Source organism: Phyllostomus hastatus, unplaced genomic scaffold (genome assembly GCF_019186645.2).
Source record: "Phyllostomus hastatus isolate PE091 unplaced genomic scaffold, TTU_PhHast_1.1 phas_scaffold_760, whole genome shotgun sequence".
NCBI lineage: Eukaryota > Metazoa > Chordata > Mammalia > Chiroptera > Phyllostomidae > Phyllostomus > Phyllostomus hastatus.
The window spans coordinates 3,062,263-3,082,147 of NW_025334040.1; the positions used below are offsets into that span (position 1 = coordinate 3,062,263).

The window sequence follows — 19,885 nt, forward strand, 5'->3', positions numbered from 1 at the left end:
GTACTTTGTTAAGGATTTTTGCTTCCATTTTCATGAGATATTGGTCTTCAGTTCTCTTATGTTATTTCTGTCTGGTTTTGGTATCGGTAATGCCAGCCTCATAAAATGAGCTGAGAAGTGGTTCCTCCTCTTCTGGGTTTTTTTTTTTTGGAATAGTTTGTAAAAATGTATCATTAATTATTCTTGAAATGTTTGGTATAATTTACTGGTGAAACTGTCTGGTCCTCTAGTGGATAGGGTCTGGGATCTTCATGGTGGGTAGTTTGTTTTTTTTTTTACTAATTAACGCTTATCACTTGTTACAGTTATATTCAGATTGACTCTTCTTGAGTCAATTCTGGTGCTAGATCTAGGAATTTGTCCCCATTTCAAGTTACATAGTTATTTGGAATAGAACTACCATTTTTCTTTTTGTTTTTTGTGTCTTTTATTGTTGTATTCCTCCTTTACTACTTGCTTTCGCATTAAGTATTTTCTAATGAAGCATTTAAATTTCTTTAATAATTTTTCCACTATAATTTAAAAGATTTTTTTCAGTGCTTACTCTAAGGTTTACCATATAATCCTGATTTATCTAAATCAGCTTCAGATTTATACTAACTTAATTCCAGTGATATATAGAAATGTTATACCGATATAGCTCCATTCCCTTCCCCTTTTTGCAGTAGTGTTATATATATTTTATCTAATAAAGTTACAAATCTGGCAATACATTGTTATAGTTATTACTTTACCATCTGTAGCCATTTCTTTAGTCTATTACAGCTTTCCTCCCAACCCTTCCTTTGTGCTGTTATTGGCAAGTTCAATACAAAATATATTGCATTTCTGTTATAGTCCCAACAGTATACTGTAACATACTTTATATAACTGCTTTTAGCCCTGGCTGGCATAGCTCAGTGGATTGAGCGCGGGCTGGGAACCAAAGTGTCCCAGGTTCGATTCCCAGCCAGGGTACATTCCTGGGTTGCAGGCCATAACCCCCAGCAACCACACATTGATGTTTCTCTCTGTCTCTCTTTCTCCCTGCCTTCCCTCTCTAAAAATAAATAAATAAAATCTTTAAAAAAAAAAAACCTGCTTTTTAAATCAGTTAAGAAAGGAAAAAATGTGTATTTATACTTTTATAATTATATAGTTACCTTTATTGGTGCTCTTTGTTGTTTTTTCTTTTTAATGTGGATTTAAATTACTACCTGAGGTCACTTGCTTTTAGCCTGAAGAACTTCCTTTAGTATTTCTTGTAAGGTGAATCTTTAAGCATTAAATTCTCTCTGTTTTTGTTTACATGGTAAGTCACCTTCATTTTGAAATGTCCTTACTATTTATAGCTAGCTGTGCTGGATATAGGATTCTCAGTTGGCAAGTTTTTTTTGAGCACTTTAAATATGTTCTACTGTGAGGTCAGCTGTTAATCTTATTAGGGTTCCCTTGTAAGTGCAAAGTCATTTTTCTCTTGGGCTTTCAAGGTTTTCTCCTTGTCTTTGACTTTTAGCATTTTTACTATAATGTGTCTGTGAATCTCTTTGTGTTTATCCTCCTTGGAGTTCACTGAGCTTCCTGAATATATAGGTCATTGTTTTTCAAAAAGTTAGAAAGGGTTAGCCGTTATACTTTTAAAATATTTTTTTCTCCTCTGCTGGTATTTCTGTTACACTTATGTTCATGCACTTAACAATCTATCCCATTTATCTGCTGCTGTGTACATTTTTGTTCATTCTTTTTTTGTCTGCTCTCCAGCTTACATAATTTCTACCCCATCTATCTTCAAGCACATTAATTCTTCTGCCAGTTCAAATCTACTTTGAGCCTCTCTAGTGAGTTTTTTTATTTCAGTCATTGTATACTTTCCAGCTCCAGAATTTTAATTTGGTTCTTTTAAATAATTTCTCTTTATTGATAATCCCTATTCGATATAAAAATATCATCATACCTTCCATTTATTTCATTAATCGTGCTTTTCTTTAGTTCTGTGAACATATTTATAATGGCTTCTTTAAAACTTTGTCATTAAATCTGGCATCTGGTCACTCTCAAGCAATATCTGTTGCTAGCTTTTTCCATTGTATGGGTCATACTTCCCTATTTCTTTGCATACCTTATTATTTTTTGGTGGAAACTAGATGTTTTAGGTAATATAGCAACTCTGGGGACTGGTGACCCCTTCTCCAGAGCTTGTTGTTATTTGCTTATTTATTTGTTTAGAGACTGGCTGCATTGTTTTAGTGAAATCTATCTCCCTCACATAGTGTGGCCTATGATGGTGCTTCTCAGGGAGATGCATCTTTGAGTATGCCTGAAGGTTTTAGTCGGGCTCTCTTTCTCTTATTACATCCAGCTGTTAAACGCCACTAATTGTGGTATATTGTTCCTTTATTTTCAACAACACTCCAGCCCTAGCTGGTGTGGCTCGTTGGATTATGTACCAGCCTATGGATGGAAAGGTTGTTAGTTCGAGTCCTAGTCAGGGCACATGCCCGGGTTGCAGGCCAGGTCCCCAGCTGGGGGCATGCAAGAGGCAATCAATCACTGTTTCTCTTGTACAATATTTTTTCTTTCCTCTCCCTTTTCTACCTCTTTTCCCCATCTCTAAAAATAAATTATATATATATATAATATATATATATATAATATATATATAAAATGCTCTGGAACATAACTTACTCTGTAAAGTAATCCAGTCCAAATGTGGCTTTTGCCCTGGATGGTGTAGCTTGGTGGACTGAGCATGGGCCTGGGAACCAAAGGGTCGTTGTACCAGATACGTTGAGCCAGGTACCCAGTGGGGGGTACGTGAGAGGGAACCACATATTAATGTTTCTCTCCCTCTCTTTCTCTTTCCCTTATCCTCTCTCTAAAAATACATAAATAAAATCTTAAGAAAAAAAGGTGGCTCTTTGAGGGATCAGTTTCTGAGATCTGTGTTTGATATTTGTTCTGACCCCCCACAGGACTAGCTGGCTAATAGTCTAGTCTGTATATGCAGCCCAGAAATTGCCTTTCACCAACACCTCTATTGTTCTCGAGTACCCCCTAGGCATAAACTTCTCCATACTGTGTTGCAAATGAAGTCACTACTTGAGTAGAGATTAGAGGCTAAGGGTTTTAAAGCCTGCTTCTTTCTCTAGGCAGAATCTCTGAGCTCTTGGTGGAAGTGGGGAGGGGGCACATACCAGCCTGGGGTCTTAGTTTACCTCTTCTGGCTGGAACCACCATCTCACAAGCTGAGTGTGGGCCGAGAGTAATGGGGGCCCAGCCTTGTCCGTATGCTGCCCACAGCACAGCCCTCATTCCATAAGGAAGAAGTCCCATCTTTCAACTATCACTTAGTCTCAGCAACAAGTAGCCTTGGGCAGGATGAAAAGCACTGAAGTCCTCCTCCTCCTGGTAAGAAAGCCTTCTGACTATGAGCTAAGGGGAGAGAGAGCCCTGTGTTCTGAGAATCCCCACCTTGCTAAGGGTGGTAGAGGTCTTGGTTCAAGTGCCGAAGATTTTCACCTTCCTTACTGAATTTTCATGTATTTCCTTGAATAGAGGTTTCTTCGCTTAATGTTTGCCCTTAGCACCATTTCCAGAGGTTATTGTTTTGTTTTTAATTTTTACCAGTTTTACAGAGAACCAGGTTAGTGGAGATCCTCACACTGTCATGCTGGAAGTTAATCCTGTCTATAGCTGCTTTTGTGCTACAGAGTAGAGCTGAGGAGTTGAGTAGTTGCAACTGAGACTTTATGGCCTACAAAACTAAAAATATTTATTATGTGGCCCTTTACACAGCAAGTTTGCCAACCCCTAACTTAGGTGGCTGCTGCCAATGCTGCTGGTCCACACACCACACTTTGAGTAGCAAAGGCTTAAATTACTTGAGACAGTACTGTACTGGCTAAAAGCTTGATTCAAAAGCTCACCTCACCACTGACCACATATATGGTTTGGGGTACCTACCTCATTAGATTATTGTAAGAATTAAATGTATGAATGTCTGCCACTTTTAAAGTATTAAACAAATGATAACTGTTATAATCATCGCACAAACTTTATGGAAAATTTAAGTATTATAAAACACCATCTCTTTCCTCAAAGAGTTTTCTCCAGAAAAGTGAAGTTTTGGAAAAGGAAAACAAGTACAGCTTTTCCAATAAAACGAGATGCGTTTTAATACCGGGGGCACATTATAATAAAGTAAATATCTAATAAAGTAAAAATTCTATAGAGCTGGAGCTTAAGTCTGACACTGAAAACTAGATTTTGCTACCACCGACGTTTCTAGCCTCTTGCAGTATGAATGAAAAATTTCTGGAAGTGTTTCCAAATCCAAAAGCCCTATTGAACAAGGCAGCAACTTATCTTTAACATAAGGACTTGGGCCTAGATGGCTCCTTCCGGTTCTTGCCATCTCTATACCCAGAGATGATGAAACCAGAATCCCTCGAGTTTCCACCTCCACCGTCACCCTGGTAGGGGGGCCCCGGTTGGTGCCGCACTAGGGCCCGAGGAGCGGGAATTCCGCTAAGCTCCCACCACACTGCAGCCCGTCGGGGCTGCCGGCCGATGATTACCTCGCAATTAAACTCCATCTCGGCGTCCATGGTAACGATCCGCACGGTAAACGTCTTGGGCTGCTTCCTCTTGAGGGAGCTGAAGCTCATGCGGGAAGCGATGGCCCCGGCCATGGTGCGGGGCTCAGGCCCGGGACCCTCGCTTCCCGAGGCCTGTGCTCTGGGACTGTTAGCCCCCCTGGAGGAGCTGCACAGGCCTCAGGGCCACCATGGTGCCCGGCCGGCCGGCCCGAAAACTGTCTGGACGGCGCGGGCCCCCAGCGGCCAGCATGGGCCGCGAGGACCCTGTCCCTGGAGCGGAAAAGGAGAGTTGCGGGGCAGGCCTTGACGGCCGTGGGGAGGATTCGAGAGTGGGGACCGATGGGGTGGAACCGGCTCGGCGCTCTGGGACTCCGGCCGGGGACACTGGGGTCACCTGAGGACGAGGCCCCTAGACGGCTGCGGCCCAGATTCCGCGCGCCTCTCAGCAACTGATGGAGGTCTCAGGGACGCGCTGCAGCCAGGCGCGCACGTGCGCGCGTGGCTGTCACCGTCCCCGCTCCGCGCGCCGGCGGAAAGCGTCCCCTCCCCGCAGCCCCCGACCTGCTCTCCGCCCCGCCCTCAGGGCCGATTACTACTCACAAAGCAACCTAACTGCGGCTATCTCTCGGGCGCAGCGATTGGCTTAGATCTCCAAGGAAGGCGAAACTTTCACTCTCCGTCCGCCTTCTCCCTGACTACTCCACCAATTGGAAGTTTGGCTCTAAGAGGAGGCGCGTGCCTGGGCTCGGTGTTGACTGGCTATGGAGGCAGTCGCTCCGAACGCTTTTGTTCGTAGGGGTACGCCTACTCTAGCAAGACTGGTTGACGCGGCGGATTCCGACGCGCCTTTCCTGGGAAACCACGTAGAGACTAGCCCCAGGGCCCTCGAGTGGGTTTCCTCCCAGGTCCTTTCGGACCTGGTCCTTCGGAGCAAATACGCGGAGTATGACGCTCCAGGGGATCCCGTTTAGGGCATCCTGCGGATAATTCTTTTTGGTGCTTAATAATTACATATACCGACCACTGTTTCTCAAACTTTTAAATCACTTGTGGAGGCCACTTAAGTTGCCGGCGTTCTCCCACAGATCCTTCTGCTTCTCTTTAGGAGAAATGGTAGTTGTTACCGAGGAGCGGGTAATGATTGTACTTACTTCGTGGGTTTGTTGAGGAATTTAAGCGAGTTAATATAAAGCTTTAGAACGGTGGCTGGCACTTACTAGGTTGAATCCTATGCAGCGGCTGTTTTTGTAGGTGCAAAATGGTAAAAAATGAAAGCATTTCTCACTTTGTACTCTATGATTTCTATTTACGAACTACATACGTGAAGTGTTTATTTTTTAAATGTCATATAAGGTTATAATGGGGGGTGTGAGGTAGGGGAGCATAACTGTATTTAAAGAATAAATCCTATTTTTAAGTAGCTGTATGGGCTGAACAGAGACAATTTCCTGTGTTTCAGCTGAGCAGTAAGCACTCCATAAATATTAACCATCACCTCTCCTCTACGAGGAGGAAACAGGCTCAGCATGACAGAGCACCAGGCAACTATCATCCAGCTAGTGAAAGGTGAAGCTGATAGTCCAGGTCTACCCCATACAGAGCCTGCTGGTATTAACTGCACTGCACTGCTTCTCTGGTTGTGACTGCCAAATTGCTCCTGTTGTAGCCCCAAGAACCATGAACTGCAGTTCTGCAGCATTTAGCAGACACTGTTGCTAAAACTATGCTAGTAGTGTAAATCTAGCTCTTGTCTATGGGCCCCTTAGGGCCCCCTGCTGTGACAGGAAGCATCAACTAGACCCTAGGCATCATTTGCTGGCACACCCAGAGAGGCGGCTGTTGGGGAATTTTACCTCCTGTCTAGTGCTAGCGAATTCACCCCACCAAACTGATTGTTCAAGAAAAATGGTCCTGGATGTGGGAGTGTCTTCTTTTTCATTGCTTCTGTTCTTCCCTGTAAGTGGGAGAACCAGGCTGGAATCTCCCATGGGCTTCCCAGAGGGGCAACGAGTCAAGGCCTTAACCTAGGGGCTAAGACTGCTAACAGAAAGTAAGAGACTCTGGGAATCCATTGAGGAGTGGCAAGTGGAGACAGAATACACTGCAGCAGCTAAAAAGGACATTGATGGCCAGTAATAGCTCATTTTTATGGAAGGCTTACTAGGTGCTAGGCACTGGGCTAATTGGCCAAACAAACTGAATGTAAAAGTGCCTAGGGAGACATCCAGGTAGATATGAGTCTGGATCTCAGAAGGGAGGCTCTGGCCATGCATAAAAATAGATGTGAGGGAATATTATGCTGGCATTAAAAGTGCCATTCACAAAGAATAAACAAATGATAATAGTACCTACCAGAGAAGGATTTGAGAACAATTCAGTTAGAGCTCATTAAAAAGATCTGGCACACAGACACCAGTTAATAACTATATGTTGAATGAATAAAGAACATGGGGAAATACCATGGGAACAATATTAATAGCTACCACATAAGGCACTCTACAAAGTGCTTTGCATGCTTTCTCTTTTCTTAAATATATTTTATTGATTATGCTATTACAGTTGTCCCATTTTCCCCCCTTCACTCCCCTCCACCCTATACACCCTCTCCCACCCATATCCCCCCCTTTAGTTCATGTCCATGTGTCATACTTATGAGTTCTTTAGCTTCTACATTTCCCATACTATTCTTACCCTCCCCCTATCTATTTTCAACCTACATTCTATGCTACTTATTCTCTGTACCTTTTCCCCCTCTCTCCTCCTCCCACTTCCCTGTTGCTAACCCTCCATGTGATCTCCATTTCTGTGGTTCTGTTCCTGTTCTAGTTGTTTGCTTAGTTTCTTTTGGTTTTGCTTTAGGTGTGGTTGTTCATAATTGTGAGTTTGCTGTCCTTTTACTATACATGTTTTTTCTTTATCTTCTTTTCTTAGATAAGTCCCTTTAACATTTCATAAAATAAGGGCTTGGTGGTAATGAACTCCTTTAACTTGACCTTATCTGAGAAGCACTTTATCTGCCCTTCCCTTCTAAATGAAAGCTTTGCTGGATAGAGTAATCTGGGATATAGGTCCTTGTCTTTCATGACTTAAAATACCTCTTTCCAGCCCCTTCTTGCCTGTAAGATCTCTTTGGAGAAATCAGCTGACAGTCTGATGGGAACTCCTTTGTAGGTTACTGTCCCCTTATCTCTTGCTGCTTCTAGGGTTCTCTCCTTCATTTTTACCTTGGCTAATGTAATTATGATGTACCTTGGTGTGTCCAACTTCTTGGGTCCAACTTCTTTGGGGCTCTCTGTGTTTCCTGGATTTCTTTGAAGTCTATTCCCTTTGCAAGATTGGGGAAGTTCTCCTTTATTATTTGTTCAAATAATGTTGCTCCACTTGTTGCTCTACCTCTTCCCCTTCTGGTACCCCTATAATTCGGATGTTGGAACGTTTAAAAATGTCCTGGAGGCTCCAAGCTTCTCCTCGTTTTTTTGAATTCTTATTTCTTCATGTTTTCCTGCTTGGTTGTTTTTTGCTTCCTTCTGGTCCACTCTATTGTTTTGAGACCCAGTTTCTTTTCCATCGCTATTGGCTCTCCGTGCATCTTCTTTCATCTCTTTTATGGTAACCTGCATTTTTTCATCTAATTTGCGCCCAAAATCAACCAATTCTGTGAGCTTCCTGATAACCAGTGTTTTGAACTGTGTATCTGATAGATTGGCTATTTCTTGGTCGCTCAAAAGGATGAGTCCTGGGGGACTGATCTGTTTTTCTGTTGGAGACATGTCTTCCTGTGTCTTTTTTTTTTCCCCTGTCTGGTTGCTCTTGTTACGGTGAGGGGCGGAGCCTTAGGTGTTTATCTGGGCTGGGCACCCCAGTCGCTAGATTGTGACGTTGTATGTGGGGATGGGAGCGGGGGCGGGAGGGAACGATGGTGGTAGCTCCGTTCTCCTGGGATCACAGTCCCTTCTCTGGGATCCTGGGTTGCGTGCTCTGCCCTGGTCCACAATCGCTGCTTCACTGGGTCCGCCAGCCGCTGCTTGCGTACTCAGGGTCCACCGCTGCGATCTTGCGCACCCCGGATGGCTTACGCGCCGAATTCGCGCCAAGTTCTCCCCAATCACTGCGTGCCGCCGCTGCCGACCCGCGCCCGCTCCTCCTACTGGTCTGGATGAACGGGTCTACTTCAACTTCTTGGCTGTCCCACTTCCATTCAGATAAATTCTCTATCAGTTCTGGGTGTTATTCTGGCTCTAAATTGTTGTTGTTCTAATCTTGGTTGTGCGTGGAGGTACGGTGCGTCCACCTATGCCTCCATCTTGCCGGAAGTCCGCATGCTTTCTTTTGATCTTTATTAAAACCCTATTTGGTAGGTATTATATCCCTAGATTACACATGAGAAAATTGGCTAAGACTGAAATGAGGTAATTTACCCAAGATCATAACTGGTAGTGTAAGAGGGTACAGCCAGGGGGCCCCAAAAGAAGGATTTGTAATGGAGTCCAGAACTCAGGGTGTCCAGGAAATATTAAAAATATGGGATGTCCTGACCCTCACAAGTCGAACTAGGGGATGGGACACATGGAGCAGGGCCACTGAGTTGTTTTGAATAGCAATGGTTTTGCAGATAACCTCTAGAATGGTCATTTAACATATCTATAACCTTTAACTGGTTGCATAGATATGTTAAATAGCTGTGGCCTTGCTTTGAGCCAGGGAGAAGGGAATAACTTCCACCCAGGATGTAACTGGGAGGCAACACCCCCTGGTTACAGAGCCTGTGTGAGAGCTTGGAGATGATTGGCTCCACACCACAGAGCCACACATGCTCAGATTTACTATGGCAGCCTAGAAAAACTGGAAAAATATGGGAATGCTGGTGAGCGTAGCCAATTGTGGGAGGAGTCAGAAATGGGGCTGCAGAGGAAGATTGGAACTGGGATTTAAACCCAGGCATGGGAGCTATGACAAAAATCACCACGCGGCTTTGGGTCTCCCTTTGCCATGCAGCTTAGGAATCCAGAAAGCAAGATGTAGCAGCGATGCAGAATTCTCTCTTAGCAGTTCGGAAGAAAATAGGAGAACCTCTGCGGGAAGGAAAGAGGTGAAAGGACTCTTGCTGGTGGGCCATGAGAAGGTGCCATGTGGTTTTGGAATAAGAACTGGAGATCCCGGCGACACAGGTGGTGGTGCTGGGAACCAAGGGAGGCCTGCCAGCTGAGCATGGATTACTGAGAAGAGCCAGGGGCTACCCAAGCCATGGACTTCTATTTCCTTTCCTAAGATACAGTACCCCAGACTGGGCAAAGGGGGGAAGGAAGGACTGTGTGTGTTTGTGGTTGTTTTAAGGGACTTTGGGATTTTAAAGAAGACATTAAGTCATTACTCTTAAGCCTGTATAACTTTTTTTTAAAGATTTTATTTATTTATTTTAGAGAGATGGGGAAGGGAGGGAAAAAGAGAGGGAGTGAAACATCAGTGTGTGGTTGCCTCTAGCACACCCCATACTGGGGATATGGCCTGCAACCCAGGCATGTGCCCTGACTGGGAATCAAACAGGGGATGCTTTGGTTCATAGGCCTGTGCTCAATCCACTGATCTACACCAGCCAGGGCCTTAAGTCTGTATAACTTTTGAATAAATAATTCCTTTCCTTTTCACCAATCTCTGACATGGAGAGCTCTAATTCCTTGGCAGTGGGAAAGGTGAACCTAGTACAGGGGACCCAAGGAAAAGGGGGGTCCATTCGGTAACATTGTGCGACCCCTTCTCTGATGGCCAACCAGGGAAAATCATGGGAGACTGCATACGCAGTAGCTTTAAAGTAACACAACTACTTACTTGTACGTTCTCAGTAAAAGATGGCCAAAACTAGCCAGGAAGGATCTACCTGGAGAAAGAATAGAATTTCTCCAGCCCATGACGTCAGTCTCTCCTTGGAGTTGGCCTACTCCCTTGTTCTCTGCTATAAACCCTGGGTGTTCAGTTTAATTCTTGTCCCAATCACCAAGAACCTGGTTACCTGTTACAGTAAAGATGCAATTTGGATCCAGGACTATTTTAATGCATATTTTTACCTGATTTAACACTTAGTCCATTCTTTCCAAAGATAAGTGGTTGTCAAAGTGAGCTCCCTTCCCCCCAGAAGGTATTTGGCAGTGTCTAGAGAATTATTTTGGTTGCCACAGCTAGGGGGTGCTCTTGTCCTCTATGGATGCTGTTAAACATCTCACAATGCACAGGACAACCCCTCCTCCCACAACAAAGATTTATCTATTCTCAAGCATCAATAATCCCAAGATAAATCCTGCTCTAGAGCAATGATTTTTAATTTTTTGAGTCAAAAACTCTTTATTGAGAATCTGATGGGACCGGTGAACTATCTCCTTAAAGTAATGCACATATACAAAAAATGTTGCATATGTTTTTAGGAGGTTCAGGGAAAGACTTGTCCAAAGCACATCTGTAAACCCCAGATTAAATCAACTCATCTCAACGATTAAATCAACTCGTCCTACATCTGAATTGTGACATCTCTGCCAAAAACAACTCTCGTTTTTGGCCACTTACAGAATTACTTTTACTGTATATTGACTTGAAATCAATGTCCTGCACTGAGGGTATGAATTAGAAGGAACAGCCTTGAGGATTCTGATCTTTACAGTAGAGATTTAGCTGCAAGAGGTTCACACTGCATCCTTTCAATGGAGACCCATGAGAGAAATCTCTCTCACTCCAGCACTTGTGTTGTCATGGGAGGCTGGTTTGCTTTGTATTTTTAAAATAAATTTTATTGTTTTTCCTTTTTTTATAAGTAATTCATATGTCTTATAAAAAAGAAATTGAAAACTAGCTGAATGGTAGGCATAATTCTAAAATGTCCCCCAATAGCCCAAAGCTTTGTATAACCCTCCACTTTGGGTGTGGGCAAGACCTATGGATATGTTGAGATATTATTCCCCAGACTATGTTACTTTATATGGCAAAAAGGATTTTGATAGATGCAATACCTAATCAGTCGTACTTATCTAAAGGGAGATTGTCCTGGGTGGGACTGACCTACCTAATCAGGTGACTCTTAAAAGGGGATCTAGAAGTCAGAGATAGAGTCAGATGAGCTTGAAAGAAAGCAAACATCCATGTTGTGAATTGCCTATGAAGCCATGTAGCAAGGAACTCTGGATGGCCTCTGGGAGCAGAGTGGTCCCTGTCTGACAGCTAGGCAAAGAACAGGGTCTTCAGTCCTACAACCGCAAGCACCTGAATTGTGCCAATAACCTGAATGAGCTAGGAAGAGGATCCTGAGCTTCAGATGAGAACCGGGGATGGCTGATGTTTGGAGGGCAGCCCTTTGAAACCCAGAGCAGAAAATCATGCCACACCGTGCCTGGAATCCAGACCCAGGATTCCAGACTCATTCCAGACCCACAAGATAAATGTAATTACCACTAAAATTGTAGTTACTTGTTATACAGCAGTAGAAACCTGATACACGCAGAAGAAAAAGCGATTTTAATTTGCAGAATCCACTGGCCCATTGCTTTTGTATAGTACATATTGCTTTGTGATTTGCTAATTTTTCACTCATTAATTTTACAAACATTTTTCCATATCATTAAATATTCTACAATATAATTTTCTAAGGGCTGCATAGTAACTTCCCATGTATGGATGTAAATGTTGGGTTTTTGTCTTTTTTTCTCTCTTACACACACTGTGAACCATGTAACCAATCTTATTTCTTTCTTGGCATCAGAAGCCCAGAGCCAAACTTGAATTCAGCCTCTGGCAATACATTGTACCTGGTCTTACCTTATCTTTGGCTTCATCTTATTTTTCCTGCCCTTATTCCTCACGTTGCAGTAACTTTCCCCCCACCCATATACTGTTTATTTGTTGCACTAGCTGTATTCCTTTTAACACAGGTACGGAGTCCTTACCTAAAGGCTTTTTGTTTATTTGGTTTTCTTAGATCAGTTCTTTATGTAACAAAGTGTTTCTTACATATATATCATTTTTAAACTTTTATTTTGAACTAATATTAGACTTATATTAGACTAATATTAGACTAAAGTTTGCAAAAATAGTTTGTCTATTACATCCTTCACTCAGCTCCCTTTAGTAGTAACATCTTACTTAATCGCAGTACAATTATCAAAATGAAGGAATTAACATTACTACAAATACTATTAACTAAAGTAAAGACCTTATTCATATTTCACCAGTGCTTCCACTACTATCCTTTTATGTTCCAAGATGCTATGCAGGGTTTCACATAACATTTTGTTATTTCTCCTTATTTTCCTGAAGTCTGTAATAACTCCTCAATCTCTCCTTGTTTTTCATGACCTTGACAGTTTTAAAGAGTATCCACCAAGTATCTGTCAAAAGTCTCTCACTTCGGGTTTGTCTTATGTTTTCTCATGATTGGACAGATGTTCCAGATGTATTTTCATAAGCTGCACCACATTCTTTTGGAGTTGGGTGGAGATAGAAAGCAAACTGCGAGGTTCTGGCCTGTCTGCAGCCTGAGGCTCAGGAACATGCCTAGACTCATTCAACATCACCTGGCCCAGGTGTCTAGCTCCGGGCCCATTGTCTTCCAATGACAGTATGCGCTGCATGCAACAAAGGTCCTTGTCTCCAGCAGGCACTAAAAAATGAAATGACTGCTTTCGGCCTAAAATTCATGCTCATGCCTGGTTTGCAATTTGCTGCTGTTTCTGTGGGTTGTGTTTGTTTGTTTGTTTGTTTGTTTGTTTGTTTACTGTAGTTGATACTTTGGGTCTTGAGCTGACATTCTCTATTAGTTTCCAAGGCTGCCATAACCAAGTTCCACCTACTGGATGACTTAGAACAACAGAAATGTGTTGTCTCAGTTCTGGAGGCAAGAAATCTGAGATCGAGGTGTCAGCAGGGCCAGGCTCCTGTCGGGGAGCATCCTTCCTTCACCTCTCCCTGCCTCTGGTATCCCCAGACAGCCGCTGGCTTGTGGCAGCATCCCTTCAACCTTCACGTGGATCTCCCTGTGTGTCCTCACATCATCTTCCCACTGTCCATGTCTGTCTCCTTGTGTCCAGATTTCCCTTTTTCATAACAACATCAGTCATGTCGGGTTAGGGCCCAACCTGTGACCTTATTGTAACTTGCTTTCCTCTATGAAGACCCTATTCCCAAACAAGGTCACATTCTGAGGTCCGGACTGAAGTTAGGGCTTCAGTAGTTCTTTCTTAGGGGACGTGCATGGGAAATGCACTCCTGTGTTTCTCCTTTACTCACACATTCACAGTACTTCTAAATCAGAATGCATGTGTTCTCCACACCAGCAATTCTCTGCGACACCAGCTGGGTGTCCTATAATTCAGTTCAATTCTGACACTAACTAGAGTTAGGGCAGACCCCACAGGTTAAAAGACTCAATCCCATGAGACTTCTCCCTGTTCAGCTGCCAGTCACAGTTGCAGGTTATCTGTCACCTGTACTTCTGACTGACTGGCTATACATGGGGGTTCCTGTGACCTCCTTCTTGAATTTGATAACTTGCTAGAATGTCTCACAGAACTCAGGGAAACACTTGGGTTTATGGTTTATTATACAATGAAGGACAGAGGTGCACAGCCAGATGAAAGATACACAGGACAAAGTCTGGAAGGGTCTGGGGAGCAGGAGCTTCTCTCCTTCTGGAGTTGGGGTGCATCACTTTTCAAGCACACAGAAAACCTCGGAACTCCATACTTTTGGGCTCTTTATGGCAGCTTCACCATGCAAGCATGATCGACCGTTAACTCAATCTCCAGTCACCCTCCCTTTCTAGGGGGATGGTGTAACAGGGTGCAGCCAAGGCGGGGGAGGGGGGGTGCTCAAATAGGGATTTGTAATGGGGTCCAGAACTCAGTGACCAGGAAGTATTAGAAGAAAAAAATATATATATAGGGTGTCCTCACCTCCACAAATCTGAGCTGAGAGATGGGATACATGGAGCAGGGCCATTGAGAGTTGTTTTGAATAGCAATAGTTTTGCAGATAACCCCTGGAATAGTGGTTTCACATATCTATACCCTTTAACTGGTTTCATAGATATGTTAAACAGCTGTGGCCTTGCTTTGAGCCAGGGGGATGGGAGTGACTTCAACCCATGGTGTAACTGGGAGGCAACTCCCGCTGGTTACAGAGCCTGCATAAGAGCTTGAAGATGATTGGCTCCACACCACAGAGCCACACATGCCTGAACTTACTGTGGCAGCCCAGTAAAGCTGGAAAAGTACGGGAATGCTGGCATCTGGGCCAATTTTGGGAGGAGTCGGAAATGGTGGGAAAGAGGAAGATTGGCACTGGGATTTAAACACAGGTGTAGCAGCCAAGCGGCATCTTTTTGGGACGACGTGACTTTGGGCTCTTTTTGGGACCACATGTCTTGGACAGAGAAGAACCATAGATTTCTGTTTCTTTTTCTAAGATATAATACCCCAGACTGGGCAGAGGAGGAAGGAAGGACTGTGCATTTGTGGGTATTCTAAAGGACTTTGGGATCTCAGTGAAAACAAGTCATTACTCTTAAATTTGTATAACTCTTTAAATAAATAATCCCTTTCCTTTTCACCAATCTCTGGCATTGAGAGACATCCTGTCGGTGGGCAAGGCGAACCCATACGGGGTGGGGGACCCCCAGAGCACAAGGGTGGGTCCGTTGGGTAATAGTATATCATTTGCACCTCCCCCCGCCAGTCTGTCCTGTAACAATGGGAGTTGGGACTCAAAGTTCCAAGCTTTCTGGTGACCAGCCCCCACCCAGAAGCCCACCAAGAACTGCCTCATTAGAACAAAAAATGTTCCTATCACTCAGGAAATTCCAAGTGATTCATGAGCCAAGGTCAAAAACCAAATATTTGAACAAAAAGTGCTGCTAGTGCTCTTATCACGTAGTGAATTACAAAAGTTTTAGGAGTTCTGTTCCCAGAACTGGAGGCAAAGACTCAATATATAATTTCTACTATTCTGCAGGACAAATTCACCCCATAACACTCCCCTTCCAGGAGCAGGTTTACACCAGGAACCATTGTTACACCAGGATAGCTGGGGAGATCCAGGAAATTCACATTTTTTTCAGGAAGGATGCTTTCTGTAAACTTCACATGATTCAAAATGTTATATACACAAGAATGTTTTTTCCCTGTAGGAATGAATGTAAAGTAGGCGATCAAATGCATTTGCACGGTTCATAAATCTACAGCCATTTTGCCATATTTTTGCTCTTGAGGCTGCTTTGTATCTTTGCAGCATTATCTCTACCCTATGGCACTTTCCTAAATAAACAGCACCACCTGCCGCAGAGGTGGTTCGGTCTTCATGTTTTATCACGTCCAATATCTACTCCAAAGATTGATGATTTGTGGGTATGTATTTCAGCACTAGCATCTCTACCTCGTGAATGCATGAATTGAGTTGTTATATGTTTTTAAAGTGGCTCACAATGACAGGGAATGGCAAAATAACAGCTCAATAGTGGGGAAAAAAGCAATTGCTAGAGTCCAAGGCATGTTAACAGTATGATTTGCTCCATAATGACACGTGTGGTCATTTGTTTCCTAGCTATGGTGGCGCCGCCTTGTGGCAGTAGCATAAAGAGTTTATCGTTCATTCCATCCCTGTGCTTTGAAATTGTTCCATACCTACTGAATTAAACTGTTTTCTTTTTCTGACGTTTGTACGACTTCCAATTTATACACGGAGTAGCACTTTATTAATGGTTTTATGTGGCACTGTGTCAAAGTTGCATAATTCATATCTGCACATGTGATGCAAAACACAGAAAGGCTTAGACTTGGCAGTGTGGCTCATGCCCCAGCTGAGACAGAAAAGCTTTCTTGTCCCTTCCACTCCTGTTTGGGGTCCTATAGGAACTGGGCAATGAAATTCTGAGCACAGTCGAGCCCAAGCATAAAAGCCCATCAATAAGGAGCAGGTGACACTGCCACAGCTGGGTAATTTGTCTCTTTGCTCTTTTGCAGCCCATTCAGTGATGATCTATTTGTCCTAGAGAATAGATGATGGCAGGTTTGTCCATATTTTACACTTACAAACCTGCCTGCTCCTCGCCGCCCAGCATTGCCCATCTGTCTTTGTCCCTGGCTCCTCTCATTTCATTTCACAAATTAGGCAACAGGCCTTGGCAATGAGTTATGAAGTCAGACTCCATAAGGGCAGCTTTGGGAAGGAAGAAAGGGAGAAGAGAGGGGTCAGCTTACTGCAGAGAGGGGAGGGATGGACAGGTGCAGGAGAAAGAGATGTCACAGACTCAGTGGTGGATGGGGAAGGGACCTCAGAGAGGACGGAGAGGGATAGATCCTAAAACAGGAGACAATGGTGCTGGGCTGGCCTGCTCACAGAAAGCTGCTTGAAGAGCTGCATCCAATCCTAGGAATTAAGACGGGTCTAGTGCAGAGCCTAATTGTGGTAGCTAGCCTCCAGGATGACCCCTCTAACTCTCGAGTGTTGGTATTCACACCCCTGTAAAGTCCCCTCCCACACTGAGCAGGGCTGACGTGTGTAACCAATGGTATATGCAGAAATGACAGAGCATGACTTCCAAGGCCAGATTATAAGTTATTTTTAAAAAGATTATATTTATTTATTTTTAGAGAGAAAAAGAAGGAGAGAAACATCCATTGGTTGCCTCTCACACTCCACCAACTGGAGACCTGACCCGCAACCCAAGCATGTGCCCTCACCGGGAATAGAACCATGACCTTTCAGTTTGCAGGATGACAACTCACTGAGCCACATCAGTCAAGGAAGGTTATAAAAGTTCTTGAAGTTTCCACCTCACTCCCTCAGATCACTCACTTTGGGGGAAGCCAACTGCTATGTGGTGACTGCCCCCAAGCAGTGCCTGGAGAAGCCCATGTGGCAAGGAAATGAGGTTCCTGGCCAACAACCAGCACTCAGGTGACAGGGGTGTGAGCACCCCACCCCGGAAGCCAGTCCTACAGTTCTAGCTAGTCAGTCCTTCCCAGCCCAAGCCAACATCTGGACTGTGATGTTGTGGGAGACCCAGAGCCAGAACCGGGCCAGCTAAGCAGTTACTCCTGAATTCCTGGCCCATTTGACACTGTGTGAGATAATAAATGTTTATTGTGTCAAGCTGCTAAATTTCAGAGTAATTTGTTCCACAGTAATTGGAAATGGCCTGATTCCTTATTGGCGGACTTGTTGTCCAATATCTCTCTGGTTTGCTGCCCAGAATTCATGGTCCACGAGGCAGGAATCCACTCAGACCAGCTTCTCAGCTGACTGGCGTTGCAGGCCACAAGAGAGAGCCCCCTTTCACGCAGGGTGAATGCAGTTAGTTACGCAAAAAATGTTTCTAGGATGGATGGGTGTATGTCCTAGGGAGAGGGAGAGCGCCACAGTTAGGATGACCAAACCTTCCAGAAGGTTTCCCCAGGTCAGAGGGGTGTCCTGGGATGGGGAACTTTCCGTGATAAAACTGGGACAGTGGGCAAACTGGAATGAACTGGCCATCCTAGGTGGGGTGAGGGTGGGGTTCTCGAAGCGGCATGACAAGTGAGCTTCTACACTGTGGTTCATTTCCCATCACTCTGGGCTAGGGGTAGGAGCATCCTGGAGCCACCTAGTTTGGACATCCTGCCCCACTTGACTGGGGGGAGATGGGAAAACCCACTTTGAAAATGCCTAGACCAGCGAAAGGAGGCTGCGGTTCAGTCCTTCCTTCTTCTCCCTGGCAGAGGCAGCCAGAAACACCAGGAATTTGGTGAGGACTCTCCATCTAGCCCAGAAGGGTCTAGACCATTGTCGCCCCGTCCAAGGGCCCTGGCTTTCTGTGGCTTCATTGCCAAATGTTCTCTATTACATGGCCAATGAGTTGTTATGCAGCCTCTGTTGGCATCTCCAGAGATAGGTCATCAAGGCTGCCCACACCATTGGTAGAAAAGTATTCTTTGTACTGAGTGAATCTCCACCCTTTAATTACACTGGATGGTGCTGAACAGTTCAGACCCACTTCTTCCTGGCGGCCTTTACACACACTGTGCACACATCGCTTCCTCTGCTTAAGGTTCTCCTTGCCCTGATCCCTTCTCCTGGCAGACTCTCTCTATGTACCCTTTAAAGCTTAGGTCCAAAGTCAGGCCTCCTGTGAGGCCCAGTGGAGGTGGTCACTTCCACCTCTCCTTGCCTGCCACACTCGATTCCTAAGGGAAGGACAGCTCCACCAAATGACACCAGTGATATCTTTTAAAGGTTTTATTTATTTGTTTGTTTGTTTGTTTGTTTATGTGTTTATTTATAGAAAGTGGAGAAGGGAGGGAGAAACAGAGGGAGAGAAACGTCTATATGAGAGAGAGACATTGATTGGTTGCTACTTGTATGTGCCCCGGCTGGGGACCTAACCCACCACCCAGACATGTGACCTGACCAGGAATCAAACCAGCGGCCTTTTGCTTTGTGGGACCATGCCCAACCAAATGAGTCACATGGATCAGAGATAGATACACCAGTGATATCTTTTTATTTTCTGTTGCTACCTAAACTTCTTATTCATGTGAAACACATTGCACCACAAGGAAAATGTATCATGTATTTTTGGGAAAAGGGGTAAATGTCAAATATCAATAAAACATTCTATGTTTCTTAGCTAAAAATGAGGCACTTACATTTTACACAAAGAGCCATATCTAGAGTAAATTATAAATAATATGTAAATTATTGCAAGTAGAACACCCTTAGGATATAACACAGCTTATATTTAGGATGAAGCAAATTGTGTGTTGGAATTGTATCAGCAAATGGGGAATATAATTTTATTTGCTTGAAGTAAGGTTTTTAAAATGTAATCCTCCTTAAAGTGACATTATTATTACTCCTTATTGCAGTTATATGGCTAAAAACATGTAATGCCATGTTAGAAATCCAGTTCTGTTTATTCATAAATTCGTGCACCTGTGACTCCCCTCCCAGCTCAGGAGGCTCAGTGAATATGTGGAGAGTGCAGAGGGTGGGACGCAAGCAGGGCGAGAACTCTTGTTCAGGGAACCCAGTAGATTATCTTCTCTTGCTGCCAATAAATGGATATCACTGCTGCCACACTCCTCACCTTCAGGTGCATCTGACAAAGCTGTAACCTGTGGTCTGCTGCTGTCTGTTCTTAAATGCGAGGTTGTTTTCCAGACAGCCACCCTGTTAACCTTCATGATTACTGCAAACACTAGTGACATCTTATTTGCTGCTCCTCCGTTTATCCATTTGGGCTCTTCCTGAAGTGGCTGTGCCTGGAAACCCTCCAATCACAGTGACTTCCAGAATGA

The 19,885-nt window shown here is 44.0% G+C and overlaps 1 protein-coding gene across 4 annotated transcripts in view; it reads right to left on the reverse strand.

The window, feature by feature from the left end:
• NF2 (NF2, moesin-ezrin-radixin like (MERLIN) tumor suppressor) overlaps positions 1 to 5,167 on the reverse strand; it is a 70,557-nt gene extending 65,390 nt beyond the window's left edge. For 3 of the 4 annotated variants that reach the window (XM_045826797.1, XM_045826798.1, XM_045826799.1), the window contains exon 1: positions 4,557 to 5,166. In XM_045826797.1, coding sequence (XP_045682753.1) covers positions 4,557 to 4,670 — 114 coding nt within the window. In that variant the 5' untranslated portion in view covers positions 4,671 to 5,166. Of the gene's footprint in view, positions 1 to 4,556 lie in introns of all 4 variants that reach the window. The other variant, XM_045826800.1, reaches the window with a different exon arrangement.
• Positions 5,168 to 19,885: the final 14,718 nt, after the last annotated feature.